The sequence below is a fragment of the Narcine bancroftii genome, chromosome 6 (genome assembly GCF_036971445.1).
Source record: "Narcine bancroftii isolate sNarBan1 chromosome 6, sNarBan1.hap1, whole genome shotgun sequence".
NCBI classification, from domain to species: Eukaryota; Metazoa; Chordata; class Chondrichthyes; order Torpediniformes; family Narcinidae; genus Narcine; species Narcine bancroftii.
Window position 1 is genome coordinate 221,595,293 of NC_091474.1, and position 16,887 is coordinate 221,612,179.

The 16,887-nt window shown below is 40.4% G+C and overlaps 1 protein-coding gene across 4 annotated transcripts in view; it reads right to left on the reverse strand.

The window, feature by feature from the left end:
- Positions 1–16,887, reverse strand: part of atg5 (ATG5 autophagy related 5 homolog (S. cerevisiae)) — a 236,908-nt gene that overhangs the window by 96,192 nt on the left and 123,829 nt on the right. For all 4 annotated transcript variants that reach the window (XM_069887482.1, XM_069887481.1, XM_069887483.1 and 1 more), the window contains exon 6: positions 1,667–1,761. In XM_069887482.1, coding sequence (XP_069743583.1) covers positions 1,667–1,761 — 95 coding nt within the window. The remainder of the gene's footprint in view (positions 1–1,666; positions 1,762–16,887) is intronic.

Sequence of the window (16,887 nt, forward strand, 5' to 3'; positions counted from 1 at the left end):
AAGGGACAGAGTCTGTACTCCTCCCCAACTTAATGGCGCTGATGGTTAAAGAGTAGATAGTTTCACATTCTAGGAAATAAATATCTCTGCAAAACCTCTTCTCACTCTGCCAGGTACTTCTGTGACAAATAAGGTTTGGTTGCACCGGACAAGCAGTTTTTCTGCTGTTCTTCTTCTACTTGAAAATACTCCACTTTTTAAAAACATGTCACATCACCGGTGAGTGGGAAATTGAAACTGGTAAATGCAAGCTCGCCAAAATATACAGGCATTCTGGATCCCTGCTCCAGCTGAAAAACAATCCATGTTCCAGTGTTCCCAACCTCCACCCGGGGTGTACATTCAGCTCAAACTCTGGACTAATAAATGAGTCAGATGCCAAATAATCAGGATTTCGGAACAGTTGGATACTGACATCCAATTTTTACTGTAAAATAAAAATTATTTTACTGTTAAATGCCTTCAACTACAGCAACAATTTTTGGGCATCTGTAAGAGTCAAAACTAATAGTCAAACCCTAACTCGGATAGCTCAAAATTTTGGGATAAAAATCATGGTTCAACTGAACATCCTCACATATAATCTGTCCACTCCTTTCTATGCACATATGAAAACATAGTTTACCAAAAATAAATACTTTCATTGTTGTGTACCAAATTTGAAGACTTTAAAGCTATTGTACAAATATTATGAATGTTGAGCCAAAACTTTGAATGAGGAAAAGTGAGCAGTTGGCAGCTATGACAATAACACTGAACTATTATGAGGTGACTACAGAGTGCATGCAAAACAAAAAAATCTTCATGCAACTTCTCGATCATAAAGCTAAACAATTGACAATTTATTGGACAAACAGTTGTTCCCTTCCTAACATTCAACTCCTCTGAACTCTCAGACTCAAATGCCAGTAGGAGAGAACCACCAGCATCTAAAACTCCTCACATCTGGCTAAATCTAAGAGGTGTGGCGGCCCGCAATTGCAGAGATCAGGCCGGCACATCACGCGGCAGCAGACGCGGACAGAGATCGCTAAAGCGACTCCCAGGACAACGAACCAGTGGGGGTAGAAGCTGGGGCAGCATCAGTCCAACAGCCCTAAAATTGCATTGGTCAAGCTGCCCCGCTAACTCAGCAGAAATAGGCTGGGGAAGAAGGGCATTCATATGCATGAATGTTCACACCTGCTATTGTTATTCATTTGCCTGACTCAGTCAATCAGCAAAAACGGCAGGAACTTGAACAGTATAAAAGCAGCCTTTCCAGCCCTAATAAAGGGAGAGACCTTAACCTGCCAGTGTGTGTGTGTGTGTGTGTGTTCCTTTGTAGCAGTCGGCTACAGAGGCTATTCATTCAACAAAATGTCCAAGATTAAGCAGATACAATGCCACAATATTTTTTTAATCTATTAATCCAGATGGGAATGTGCAACAGAAGCAGGTATCAATCACCAGATGAAAATTATAAGCCAATGGACACTGGGCAAATCCGCATTTTGCCTGTCAAGTAATGTTTATTTTTGAGGTGAGAATAACAAGATTTTTTAAAGAACCATTGGCCTAAGTATCCAAGTGAAATTTTCAGAGCCTTTCAAGTATTCAAAGGACAAACTAGTGCAATTTCACAATCTTAAGAATACAAAATTTGACTGCACATGAAGATTATCACCTGATATATCCTAAAGGGAACATATCGGAATCCTCCTTCCTCTGTTGGATACTCCATCAGTTTTCGATTGATGGCCCAAAACTGGTCAAATTTATCTATGTAAAAAAAAAAAATCACATTTCAATATTTGCTTCACACTATGGATTACAATAAAAACAAATTTAATGTGACCAAATTTACACAGCACCGATTAGTTAATTATATTTATTACTGTGACAGTTGCTTGACTGGCACCCAGAAAGCAATAATTCCTCATCTCTGAAAAGAATAGTTTCATTATTTGTTCAAATAACTTGACATTTTGCCAAATTTAATCCATTGTCAGGAGTGACTCATCTTCCAAGTCAAAAAATTAAATGCTCTGAAACATTTCAGAGACCCAAATGAAAAACAAACAGAAGTTGATATCTGGCTGAGGTATCAAAGTGCTTTATTGTGGATAACAAGTCAAAGCCATGGTGGACCCAACTGCTTTCTCCAGTTTGCAAAAGAGCTTTGAGCAGAAAAAGACTGTCAAGATTTTCTACTTCACGACAGTGACTATGCCTAAGTACTACTACAATAGTAGCTTGTACAAGATGCACAATGCAGAATATTGCTGAAGCCACACCTGGACTACTACATACAGTTCTGGTCTCCTTACTTCAGAAGTGATATACAGGCTATGAAGGCAATGTAGAGGAAATTTACAGGTTGATTCCAGAGATGAGGAAGTTAGCCTATGAGAGATTGTGGGATTATACTCACTGGAAATTAGAGAGAGGTTCTTTTAAAAACATAGTATTATAAAAGAGACAAGTTAAAATCGAGGCAGGCAAGTTGTTTCCACTGGTGGGTGAGAATACAACCAAGGGACTTGGACCCACAATTCGGAAGAGTAGGTTTAGGAGATGAGGAAGAACTACTTTTCCTAGAGTCTTTGCCCAAGGAAGCAATAGAGGCTATCTCACGAAATATATTTATGATACCGTTAGACAGATTTTTGCAGAGTAGGGTAATTAAGGACAATGGGGGAAAGGCAGACAAATGGATTGAGTATGCAGCCAGATCAGCCATGATTTTTATCGAATAGCAGAGTAGGCTTGTCAGGCTTTTCCTGCTCCTATTTAGGTTTCTATGAAAAGTTTTAAATTCAGAATTCCTGCTGTATAAACTGAGTTGAAGCAAAAGGAATACAGCTTTTTGGAATCATAGCCCTGTTCTCCAAAAATTACAACTTGATCACCTAGATAGTCAACAATGCTTGAAAATACACAACTAAAGTTTAGGTTTATTATCATCCGATTCTAAATATACAATCAGATGTGTTTCTCTGGACCACAGTGCATATACATACACAGCACATAATCATGTCTACATAAATATTTAATTTAATATAAACACAAAAATATTTTGGATGATTTACTTGGTTATACTGTTTTTGATGCTCCTGTACCTCCTCCTTAATGGTAGTGGGTCAAAGATACTGTATGTTGATAATTCTTTGAACACTATTTAAGCAATACTCCTGGCTAATGCCATCAAGAGTAAACTACCCTACAGGAAGCATGTGGCTGAAAAGTTTTCGTCCACATCTCTCCAGTCAAATACTCTGCCCATTTGCACATGAAAGATTCTTCGAGGATACATTGTTCTGGCAAGTTCTCTCTATCAGCCTCCTCGAACAGAAACCTGGGCCTTCTGGCTTCCTGTTACTGACCAGGGATCTTCTGGTGCCCCAATGGACCACAATTAATTCTCCCATTTAAGACCAAAATGAGACTTTCATCTCAAATATTCAGATTAAACTGAAAACTGTTTGTTGGGTATAAGCCCACCCTCTGCTGGACATCATGACGCCCATGTCATGATGTTACCCTTCCATATATATAACCCTGTGTGTCAGTAGCCATGTTAGTCTAATAGAAGTAAAGGATAAGAAAGAAACACGTCTCCAAGTCTTAATTATGAGTGCATACACAACAGCGGCGACGAGGAACAAAACAAACTTTACTCATACTCCATGCAACAACCATGAGAAGGAAAATCCCAACGAATTCCTGCCAAAAGATCAAGGGAAAGCGCGCCTAGATGGGAGAGGGAAAGTTTGGGGAATTCAGCGAAGTAGAAGAAAGTTGAGATAGCTACGTAAAACGGTTTAACCACTACTGTGTACCCCACAATATTGTGGAGGGTCCAGTAAACCGCAAACGTGCCCTCCTCTTCAGTATAATGGGCAGTAAAACATTCAACCTCCCCAAGACTTTGCTGACCCCGGAGGATCCAGGGATGAAGACATTCAATAAATTATGCACAGCTCTAAGGAACCATTTAAGCCCCCAAACCACCAGTTATGGCAGAAAGGCAAAAATTCTATGAAAGGATTCAAGGACAAGGAGAAACAGTAATACCTGGCATCACTGCACAAACTGGTGGAGCATTGTCATTTCGAGCAGTTTCTAAATGAGGCACTGCTAGACAGATTAGTGTTGGGGCTGGCAAATCGCTAAGCAAGGCAAAAATGATTAGCAATGGTTGAAGGCGTTAAGTTACAAATTGCACACAGAACTGCCTGCAGCTCTGAAATGGCAGATAAAAACTCGGATGTGGGTCAACCAGACCTACTGGTCGGGAGATCTTCCTACCAACAAGCATTACATTTGATGCATTATGGAATCTCATCTGACAAAACACTTACAGAAGTGTTTACATCACTTATCAAGGTTTACAAAGCATTTGAGAGTGCAATCAAAATTCTCAGAGAACTAGCATCTGCATTGCCAAAATAATAAAAGCATCACACCAGCCTTGCATGAAGGAATCACCAGAAGCCAAAAATGGTATGATCTCTGCAGTGAATAACCATGGAGTATCTTGCACAATCAGCTAGCCAATATCAGTGTTAGATCCTCAGGACATAAGGAGAATAGTTGAACAAAAACTGAGACGCGCATCTCAATCTACGTCAGCGGTCCTTCTGTCAAAGCTAGACGTGTTCAGCTTTCCAAAGTAGCCTAATATTTAGGATACATCTTATGTGGAATATTTTTGTTTATGCACTTTCAGTACTCATGTTTCTTTCTATATAAGAATTATAAAAAAAGTCACCTTATACTTGCACACCATTAGCAAAGATACAACAAGCATGAGTTAAAATTTAAACTTAATATCTAGCCAAACATAAAATGAACAGTACAGCTAATCTTTCAAGTCACTTGCAAAATTGTGCATTGTTAGAACTATGCACAAACCATCTTTCCTGATATGCAGGAAAGATGCATATCAAACTGCTGCTCTGCTCAGCAATGTGCAGAAGAACTCATAAAATCACAAGGGTGATTTCACTTCCATTGAATCAATCATGTCTGGTATCCAGAGAAATTGATGGCATGCACCAGATATAATGTACTCAGACACAGAAAAGTAAGCCACCACTTTATGAAAGGATTTGAATAAAGAATGGAGTGAAAAATTAGCCAGGTCTTAAAATAACTTTGATGCAGTTTCTGAAAATTATTTCCTTTAAATAATTAGATGTTTTTCCATGAATGAAGTACTTGAGACGGCACACATTCTTGTAGTGGTGAACCGCCCCCACTTGTACACGCATGGTCGGCGGGGCACCTGCAGCAAGGATGGCTTTAAGGGGCCGTCTCTTCCGGTCTAGGCCGGAAGGTCGCGTAAGCGCTTGCGTCACCAGGATGCAAGCATCAGGATATCGGGGGCAGAATGAAACAAGACTTAAAGGCTGCAGCACAAGATTCAAAAAGTCAGTCTGTTGTCTCAGTCTCTTCACTGGGCTCGCTCACAACATTTTATCTATAGTAATAAGTGAAATAATTGTGTAATTGTGAAATAAGCAACTGTATTCATTAATGAACAATGCAAAATAAGTATTGTTAGGGCCCTTTGCAAGATTTAATGTTAAGTTAAATATTTAAATGACTTAAAATATAAGATTTAATGCTTCTAGTATAAGAACTTAACTACAGTCTATTTCAAAATATACTGTAGAAATCTCAATCCAAGCTTATGAATGAAACTAATCAGGCACCAACTAACACAAACAAACTAGTGTTTTATTAAAATTTAATAACGGTATAATTTGTTTCAAATGAATTAAGGAACAAAAGAAAGCTATGCATGTTTAAAATTCTGTAGATGCATTCTGGAAGAATTCATTAAAAATCTTGGGCAGAATACATCCAAATAAGTGAGATGGGCAAGCAGTTTCAGAGATAATTCATGAAAGAGTCATTATTTCCCTCCTGATCTGAAATGTAAAGATTTATTGCCGAGAGAAAATAGGGGGGGGGGGGGAAACTGTAGTTTTGAAAAAAATAAAGACAAATTTGGTACTGCACAGCTCCCATAGGAAGAATGAAATGAACATTGATGGGTTGGTGTTTTAACTAAGAGGAAAAAATGATTAAAATACAAGAACGTGAAGCTAATGATATTTTGTATTTTGACCACTGAGAGTCAAAAACTGCAAATGCTGGACATCTGAAATAAAAACAGAACATGCCTGAAACACTATGAATGTCCTATCTGCTGGGAGGGAAAAAGTTAAAGTTTCATGTTCACAGCACATTCACCCTGCTCATTACTAACCATCCTGGCAATATATGTCTTATTCAGAATATTGTTTTTGTATTGACAACGTTTCATATTATTGATGCCAATTAAATGTCTTCAGCTCAAATCAAGTTCAAGTTTATTTACCAAATCCAGTTTTATTTTTCCCTACATTTCCATGAATTCCCCTCAGATTTTACAACTCGCCTGCATGTTCAAGGTTAATGAAACTTCCAATTCAGGTCTTTGGGATGTGGGAGGTAACTGGAGTAATAATGTCAGGATAACAGTGAAACCAATGCAGTCATGAAAGAATATGCAAAGTTTAATTTACTCAAATTTTGGGTCACTCCCTTAACACTTGTTGCCTTTTGATAACTCATCAAACCCTAATATTGCACACAGATCATAATGTAAGGTGGGGAGAGGACAAGGGTAAGAGGATAAAGAGAGCTATTTGGTAATAGCCAAAATGTTAGCCAAAGGAACTTGGGGACTATATAATTAGAAGAATACAGAGTAGAGAAAGTTCCATAGAGGGAATTGAACAATTAACACTTGAAATCGATATGATTGCATTTGTCAAGGTAAGATATATTGCTATGTACCATTCAAATTTAACGCATTAATTTTCCAAAATATTGGTGTATGACTATTGTCTACTTAATAGTTTTCAAAAAACATACACAATAACCCTAGAAAACATATTAAATATCACAAAAAATATTCCGAGAAGCCTAGGATAGGAAAAAAATTGCAATTTTCAGTTTGTTTCATGAAAAGCCTCTATATTTACAAGTTAAACTCCATCAATCAAATATCTGACATTTTGAAATGCGGATGTTTTGGCATCTACCTCAAAAGGTAATGTTATGTTATGTTAGCCATGCTCTCTTCCACCCACTGGAGCCCTGGTTTTCACACTGCTATCCAAGTCACAGTGCTCCTTTCCAAGTTAACTTAACCGATTGCCATGTCCATTTAAACCTAACCAGTTACACTTAACCAGTATAATACTGCACAACATTAAAGAAGTCTATATTTAAAACATTTTCAATCAACATGGAGTTACAAAACAAACAAAATCAAAGAAACATCATAGATATATAGAATAAAATACCAAAACCAAATGACCTGTTGATGTCCAAAGAAGGAAGAATCAATATCACAATTATCAAATTCTGCTCTATTGTTTATAAATACAAAATTACACATTGCAATGATCCTTAAAAGAAGGAAACAGAAAAATAAAGAGAATGGCCCCCTCTCCACCAAGGAAAAGGAAAAAAGAACAATAAGAGGTAATTCTCCCACATGATGTGACAAAATCATCTGTTTTCTAAAAGCATTAATTACATACAGATGAAACATTACGTGATTCATCCAGAGCTTACTTCCTCCCTTAATGGATCAATGTCTTGACAGAGACATCGCTAGATATACTGGAGATAGTGTATTGGAGACCGGAGGGGGGAGTCATCAAAGGTTAATCCGGTATATCTTAAATACAGGTTCCATATTGTGACAGAGTATAGAGAGGTATTTATTTGGGAGGTTTGTTCGAGCAGGTCGCACACAGACACTTTAAAACGCAGAATTTTTGTGGGAGTTTTGCAGAGTGCTCACCGACTCATGATGGGCTGCCATTTGCAAGAGGCAACAATGTAGCAACATACAGCAGCAACTTTGTCTGAAAAACAGTTTGCTGTCTGGAAGAGCATGTGATCTTTGCAGACGCAGGCAGAACAAGCTTTGCTCTCAGAGTGGGAGGGAGTGAGAGAGAGAGAGGAGAGACAGAGACATTGGTTCCAGAGGGACAAGCTGGCAAGCTTTGAAGACGGACTGGTCAAAAGAGAGGACTGGCTGTCTGGTGTTTCCCTTGGAATAGGAGAAACAGAAAGCAACTCTGTGGTGACCTGAAAGAAAGAGGTTATCATCTGGAGAACCCTGAAGGGGGCAAGTTTCGTCTGCAAGGCTGGAGTGGCTGATTAAAAAAAGAATCAGTTGTGGATATCCTGGAACGAGAAAACTCTCTCTCTGAAAACCACAAGAACCCTCCTGAGTGGCAACCATTTACCTGTTAAGCACCAAAGCCTGGTGAACTTTATTAATGCTAACTTCTGTGCACAGTACAAGAATTGCCAGCAACCAGTGAGATTGGACTGTGAACCAAAGAACTTTTCTAAACTTATACACACATGTGTGCTGAGAATTAGAGGGGGGTTAAGTAAGTCAATAGAGATAAGTTAAAGTTTGATTTTATTTTCATGATCAAAGATAATTAAAAGCACCTTTTTTAAGTTACCCTTTGTCATGGTGCATATCTATTGCTGCTGGGTTTTGGGGTCCTCTGGACTTGTAACAATATTCTTAAAAACATGTTGTTGTTGTGAGTTGTGAGAGAGCAGCTATACAGTCTGGAGACGCAGGCTGCTAGCTTGGGTATCAAAACGGAATGCTTATTTAAAACTTGAATGCTTGCTTTTCAGGCCGAGAGCTGGATCCCGTGTATGCCCCGCTGACACACAGGATGATGGTGGTGCCATCGTCCAAGCATAGGTCTTGCAGGTGTAGTCCAGTGATGGCCACGCGGAAACATTCTGTGTCTAGGTTGGGTTGTTGGGCCTGGGCTAGCTCATAGAACTCAACGCCCTGCGACAGGGTGTACACTGCTGGCCTGCAGAGGGCATCTGCGACTAAGCTGTGTTTGCTGGAGTGTGACAGATTATGTTGTATTTTATACTGTACATAGATATGTTTTATAGGAGATAAATTGTGGCAGGTTTTTTAGTGTAGGTCACATACAAACACTTCAAAACAGATCTCATTGAAAATGCCAGAGCTCTGCTCAAGCCAGACAGTCCAGGCTCTGAGTACCTTGCAAAACCTTTGGAGAATGCCCATAGAGATTTCACAAGTAGGTGTTAATTAGACATGCTGTGGAGTAATGGATTATTGTTTTGGAAAGCAACAGATGAACGAACTCAGAAGGTTAGGTCCAGAGCCGCAGTCTGTCTGAGCACAGTTGGCTGTTCCAAGAGGGTCATTGGTTTTCAGAGAGAGAGAATTTAGTTCTACAGTTCAGCAGCAGCAGCTGGGACTGAAACAGGACAATCTGGCAAGCTTGTGGAAAAACCACATTTTGAAGATGGGTTTTGAGTTCTTAGTTCAGCCTGGTCAAAGCACTTGTGGTCCAAACAAGAGGAGATAGCTGGCAGTATAATGTTTCTCTTGAAATAAGAGAAACAGAAAAGGAACTGCGTGGTGACCTGAAAGAAAGAGGTTATCATCTGGAAAACCCTGATGGGGCAAGTTTCTTCAGCAAGACACTGAGGTGGCTGATCGGAAGGGATCAGTTGTGGGTGTCCAACGTGCAACAAATCGCTCTCTGAAAACTGACAAGGACCTTCCTGAGCAGTAACCATTTATCTTTCAAGCACCAAAGATTGGTGAAGATTCATAAATGTTAAATTCTGTGCAGAGTACAAGAATTGCCCGATACCGGTGAACTTGGAGGAGTGAGAAGTGAGATTGGACTATGAATTAAAGAACTTTCAAATGACAATAGTCACTGCAGGGTTGCTAACTGCCGTTGGCTTAAGACACCATGTGGAGGGGTGAAGCACACGGGCTGTCGGACCTACGGACGATGCCCAGCTCCTCCTTGGACAGTCTGAGTTTGTTTGGCGCCAGCTGGCAGGCTCGCAAGTTGATGGGGGGGTGTCTGTTAGTTGCGAATATGGTGCTGGACACCATGCCGTGGTTGTGTGGAGGTGAATTGCGGGCGCAGAATGGTAGGGTAATCAGCGAGCAGGCAGGTGTAATGATCTCCTGAGGTCTCCATAGCGGCTAGGTGGGTGGCTGGCTCATCGGATGTTCCGAGGGGTACCGTCTGAAAGGTCTCTGCATGGACGAGGCGTCTACTGTGCAGGTCCACCAGTAACAAGGACACACAAGGAAATTCGCACCCAGTAGGGGTCTGTCCACTGCCATCAGCGTGAAATGCCACTGAAAATCCATCTCCCCAAAACACAGGGCTATGTGCTTCCAGCCAAATTTCCAGATGGTTGAGTTGTTGGCAGTTCATAGGGTGGGGCCTTGTGGTCTCATGTGTGTTTCCAGTGAAGCCAGCTCCTGTATCAACAAGGAATCTGCAGCCCAAGATGCTGACCCACACATGAAGCAGACTGTTCTGTCAGCCAGCCATCATGGCCAGTAACCGTGGCTGGCCCGCTCATTTCCCTGAAACGAACAGGGTTGTCAACATTTTTGTGCTTCGGCCCCCCAACGTTGATAATAGAAATACAGACATTGATCTGTGGGGGCTTAGCTTGGGTGGCTGGTGCGGTGCTTTGACAGGGGGCCTGTCTTTTAGGTGGACCTGCGCTGCGGCCTTGTCACTCAGTTGACCGTCTCAGGGGGTCTTCATTTGGTGCAGTAGAGAACGTCCTCCAGTATTTGTTCCGGGAAGGCTTGCTCAAACATGATGCAGGGCCTATGACCTTCTCCCAGCGTAAGCATTTCATCCATAAGTGCGGACAACGTCCTGTCCCCCAGGGTGGTCTAAGTGCAGGAGTCTAGCAGCCCTCTCACATTGGGAAAGGCTGTATGTGTTGATAAGGAGGTTTTTTAAAAGCCATATATTTATCTTCTTCTGGCAGAGCTTGGATGAAGTCGTCTTCGTGGCAGCAGTCTCCAGGTCGAGAGAGCTAACCACGTAGAAATACCTAGCTGAATTGGAAGTAATTTCCTTAATCTGGAACTGGGCTTCTGCTTGGCCGAACCAAGTGCGGGGCCGGTTAGTCCAGAAGGTCGGCAGTTTTAAGGCTACAGTACTTACTGCTGCAGGGTCCATCTTGTTGAGTTTTCAGGGCATGGAGACTTATTGGAGTCACCACTGTAGCAAGGTATGAGAGAGCGACTGTACAGACTTGAGATGCAGCCTGCTAGCTCGCGTAACCAACGGAATGTTTATTTAAAACTCGCCCACTTGCTTTTCAGGCTCAGAGTCTGACCGCACGTACGTCCTGCTGTTTGCATCATGCTGATGCAAGCGTGCTCGCCAACCTCCACCCTGGACTGGAAGAGTTGAATGTATGCCGCCATCTTTGCCGCGGCTGTCCCGCTGACTGCACGTAACAAGCAGCGCCGGTTCGTCCCAGCACACATGTGCGTTGGCTTATTGTAACAATTTCTGACGTTGTAAGTAATCTTCTCCAGGGGAACACAACTATGCACTTCTGACTTCCAGGGGGTCAGACTCAGTTGGGAATCAGATTTCCAAGTAATGGCTATGCATATGGCCAAAGCAAGTTTAACAAATTTCAAATGATATTTCGACAGCCTCATTTGAAGTCTTGTATCTGCTAATTTCCACAATAAAAAATAATTCTGGCATCCGAGGATTCTGAATTCTGGTAATTTGTTCCAGGAGGTTCCCCAAATCTTCCCAGAAGGATCTCACCTTAGGGCATGACCAGGTAGGTCGAATGCAAAAAGGTCTCTATATCTTGACCACATCAATAACATAAATTGGATCATTCAGATTTTTATTTATTTAATTTTTGCAGAGTAAGGTACAGTTGATGCAAAAAAATTATATTGCATCAGCCTATACTTTACATTAACTGTATTGCTCATGCTGTCCTGGCATAAGTCAGACCAGCAAAATAGATCAATTTCTAGACCCAAATCTGATTCCTATCTATTACTCAACTTTATCTAGTCTTTGAAGTAAGAAATAAATTTTTGAGATAAATTTTGTGATCCCCTTTCAAACCAGAGTCTCTATTTCAGTACATTGCTGGACCTAATTTATCCCTTAAATAAGATCTTAACTGAAGACAGCAGTAAAAGAATGTATTTAAAACTCCAAATTTATTTCTGATTTGTTCAAATATCATAAATTGTCCCTGTACAAAACAATCTTCGATATATTTGATCCCACTCTGAGACCAAGTTTCAGAATTTTACTATCAAATTGTTAATTTCCACAATAAAAAATAATTCTGGCATCCGAGGTTATTTTGGGTGAGAGCCTCTCCCTGACACCAATTTGACCATTGAGTTTATTCCAAATTGTAATAATTTGTTTGATATAAGGGGGTTTAAAGAAGTCATTTTAAAGTGAGTTGGGCATTATAAAAATAGCACCCAATGGTCTGAAAAAATCTGTCAACTGATACCCAAGTCCTGAATAAGCTAGATTATCATAATTTTACTGTACTTTTTAAATGTATACTTTATATTCATGAAGGTATTTAAATAGGCATTGCAACTGGTCATAAAATGTCCAACCAGCATTGAACATTTGATTGTAATAGAAAACAGACAAATATTCCCTGCAGCAATGTTACCTCCCATGATCAGAAAATCTAAATGATTTGATAAAGTTGCGTTTTAAACAGATTAATCACTTGATTTTTAAATGGACCCTTTGCTTTCACATTAATTGCATCCAATCCCTCAAGTGATCACCAATCCTTTGTACAAACGATCCCACACAAAACAAATGCACATATTGATTGCACTTCTTACCCACCTCATCTCTACAGGTTCTTAACTTTTTAATTGGAATTCCAAAAAATAGCAACTTCTAAAAACTGGTAGTATTTTTTCCCCAGTAGATGACACCTGTTTATTAAAGATGGAGTTTGACACCAAACATGACCTGATGCAACCCTTGCTGAACTCCCGTGTATCCTGTCGTGTTCTGCGTCGCTAATTAGTGGTATCATTACTTTATAAGTACACTCACGTTGGAATATCATGTTGTTCCGCTACTTTATAAGCACCTTCGAATTGCAGGATCAATGTCTGTTGTTGCTAACCATAATTCCCCCACGCAGTTGAAACTGCTGTACAGCGCCAGCATAGGGGAACGAGAAGAGGGTCTTTCCCCTGGCACTGGTACAACGAATGGGGGTGGGGTAGGAGGGGGGGAAGAGAGAGAGAGAGAGAGAGCGAGAGACACACAGCAGCATGACTCAGGTGGGGCAGATGAACGAGAGGGAAAAGATGGCAGCGCGACTCTGGCAAGGAGGTGGAAAGACTACAGTGTGACTCGGGCAGGCTGGGGGGGGGAGGAGGAGATGGCAGTGTGACTCAGGTAGGCTTAAAGGGACCGCCATTTTAAAATGATTCCGAAATCTGGAAGATTCTGAACGACAGCAGATGTCTAGTCTCAACGATCCTGGATAAAAGGTTAGGCACCTGTGCTTGTATTCTATTGTGTAGAATTCAAAATATTTCTCCAAATTAATTCCCCAACTTTGTGATTCCAGACTCAATGACCACTGCAGCTGAAGATACTAAGTGAGGTTGAGGACTGATTGTAATTCAAGATACCCAAGAAACTCCAGTTCAGTTGACTGGATGTAGCATTACTGATTCTATAATTCTAGAATATTCTCTGGTAGTTTCTCAAATTTTGATTCATATTTTACTTTTTCATTTGGTGTCAGTAATTTTATTTGACATAATTCTGTCCATTCACAAATTTTGTCTAATTTCTTCAATTTGTGATCATTTTCATAAGGTTTAACTGATCAGCAATTTTAATCTGAAAATTTGGCCATGAGTTTCAGATTTGAAAATTAATCATGTTTCAGTTTTACAAATTCTACCGATAATGGAGCACCACTGCACTTGGGTGGATTCCAATTAAAAACATAGAACATTACAACACAGTCATTAGGGAGGCCTTTTCCTCAGTTTATTGATTAATTAATTCGAAGTTGGCATATGGTGTATTGCTTTGGAAGAAAAAAAAAATACATTGGATTAGTATTTAAATGGTGATAGACTGACTGCAGCATGCCGTTGTGCAGAGAGAGACTTGGGAGTATTCGTGTCCAGATCACAAAAGGTTGGTCTGCGGGTGCAGCAAGTAATCAAGGCAAATAAAATCTTAGCCTTCACTGCCAGACAGATTGAATTTAAAAATCAGGGGTGATCTGCTGCAGCTGGAGTGTCTCCTTACTTCAGGAAGGATGTACTGGTTCTGGAGGAAATTCACCAGGTTGATTCCAGAGATGAAAGGGTTAGTTTACAAGCAGAGATCTAGTTATGTGGGATTAAACTTGTTGGAGTTTAGAAGAATGAGAGGGGACATTATAGAAACAGGTACAATTATGAAAGGAATAGATGAAGAAGCAGAGTACTTTCAGCTGGTTGATAATATTAGAACGAAGGGACTCAGCCTCAAGATTCAGGGAAGTAGACTGAAGAAAGATGGGAGGAAGAAGTGCTTTTTCCAGAGACTGTGAATATGTAGAATTCTCTCCCCAGGCAAGCAGTAAATGCTGCCTTACTAAATATATTTAAGACACAGACCAATAAATTTTTGCATGAAGGGAAAATAAGGGTTATGGGGGGAAAAGGCAGGAAAAATCATTTGAGAATGAAACATTTTTAGCATTTAGCTGTATGAAATGTATTCAAACAAAAATTTTAGAGTTCAGAAACAATTATGCTATATTCATACCTCTTTACAAAGTTCAAATTAAGCTTTACTCCAAAACAAAAACTACCAAGAAATCTCCAGAAAAAAAGTGTTTATTTGCATTACTTCCAAAAGGAACCGTATCTACTTCTGAACACTTCCTCCATAAAACAGCTTAAAAATGCTACTGCCATATAGTCTTGCAGCTGACAATTGCCTGCATAATTTTAAGGGCTTAGCAGCTTGTGAACTGTTCATTGTCACACGTATTGGGAAAGAGTGAAAAGCTTCATTTTGCTTGTCATGCAGGCACTTTGTAAAATGTCACCATGCTCTGGTGCCATTTTGGATTAACAAAATAATCTTTACATTAAAATAATACCAACACAAAATAGTTCAACTAAATTTATTACTTTCTTCTTTGTTTTTTTCTTCATGCTTAATTATATTTAAATTGTTGTTAGTGTGTTTTACATAACTGGGAAAAGCTGCAGCAAGAAAGGCTTTCACTGCATCTATATTTTGCACTTGTGCATTTGACAAATGCTCTTTCATTCAATCTCGGTTTGCATATATACCGTTAAATAAGCTTTCTTCTTTTATAGTTTAACCACCAACTTCAATTTATACAGACATAAAATTTAAAAAAAAACTAAATATTTGTATGTGTTTTCAAATGGGAGCAATTTAATGAACAAATTTGGTGAGCCATATTGAAACTGTAAAATGTAATAATGTAACAGTATTTATATTTCAACCACAAACTGAAGCCTTGCCAAAATGATTTTCAAACACACAGAAAAAAAAACACACCTCTTGATCATTTACTTAAGTGTTTGAAAATAATTCTATTCATAAGAAACTCCAAAATCTCTTCTCTTAAAGATTGTATTGTATCTACCTCATCTTAAATAGCAGATTTATTCTAAGGAACGGTTCTAGGTCCATATTACTCTTTAACCTTGGACAATTATCACTGGCTGATATTCATTTCTTAAGATGAGATGTTAAAGTAAAGTCAGGTCTCCAATCTTAGTAGGACTCAAAAGAGCCCATGACATAAGTTAAAGAGGGTCAAAGCTAATTTTTAAACCCGACACGGTCTTGTCAATGTGCAACTCTCTACCTTCATCAATATAACTGACATTCAATTGAACTCAGAAATGGCCAAAATGGCTACTCTGTTCAAGGGAACATTAGGGATGGACAGGAAACCCTGGTCTTGCTGACAAATTCTGACAATCACAATTCGTGTGTCTACTTTATTTTAGCTGCCATGCAACTGTCATAATTACATTTCTCCCCTCATATTTCCTTCCTTAGTTGTGAAGGTACAGAACATGTAAAGAGGTCCAGCGTCTGTGTCAACTATGACTACTACCTGATGAGAACAGATATAAAACTTGATCTTAGCCAAAAGGCCAAGAAGAAAATGACTGTGTATATTCAAGAGGGAAATGTTTGTGTGTATTTTGGTCAGTATGGTTCATAGTGTGAAAAATAAATTTTTTTTAAAAAACTATCACTACTACCATAAATATTCGTGTTTAATGCATCCTTGTATAATGTGACGCCCCCCCCCCCATTTTTGATGGGAAAAATGTTACCCCCATGTATAATAAGACCCCCCTCACCCGCCTGAGTTGAGCTGCCGTCTCTCCGGCTGCTCGCCCGCCGGAGACACGCTGTTGTCTACCGGTCAGCTGCCCGCTCACCCAAGTCGCGCTGCCGATTACCGCTCACTCGCCCGCCCAAGTCATGCTGCCATCTCTCACGACCCCCCTCCGCTCACCTGCCCGAGTCGCACTGTCGACTACCCCTCGCCTGCCTGGCCACCCAAGTCACGCTGCCAACTACCGCCCGCCCACCCGAGTTGCGCTGCCGACTACCGCTCGCCCGAGTTGCACTGTTGACTACCGCTCGCCTGCACGGGCCGCCCTCCTGACTACCGCTCACCCTCCCGGGTCGCGCTGCCGACTGCTGCTTGCCCGCCCGCCCTCCTGAGTTGCATTGCCGACTATTGCTTGCCCGCCCGCCCGAGTCGCGCTGCCGACTACCGCTCGCCTGCCCACCTGAGTTGCGCTGCAAGATGCAGAAATTTTTTTTTAAATGTATAATGCGACCCCCCCCCCAACTATTTTTGAGGGGAAAAAGGGGGAATTTTTTTTGCATTATACTCAAATATTTACAGTAATTCTACATCATTCTTCTTCCTTCATTC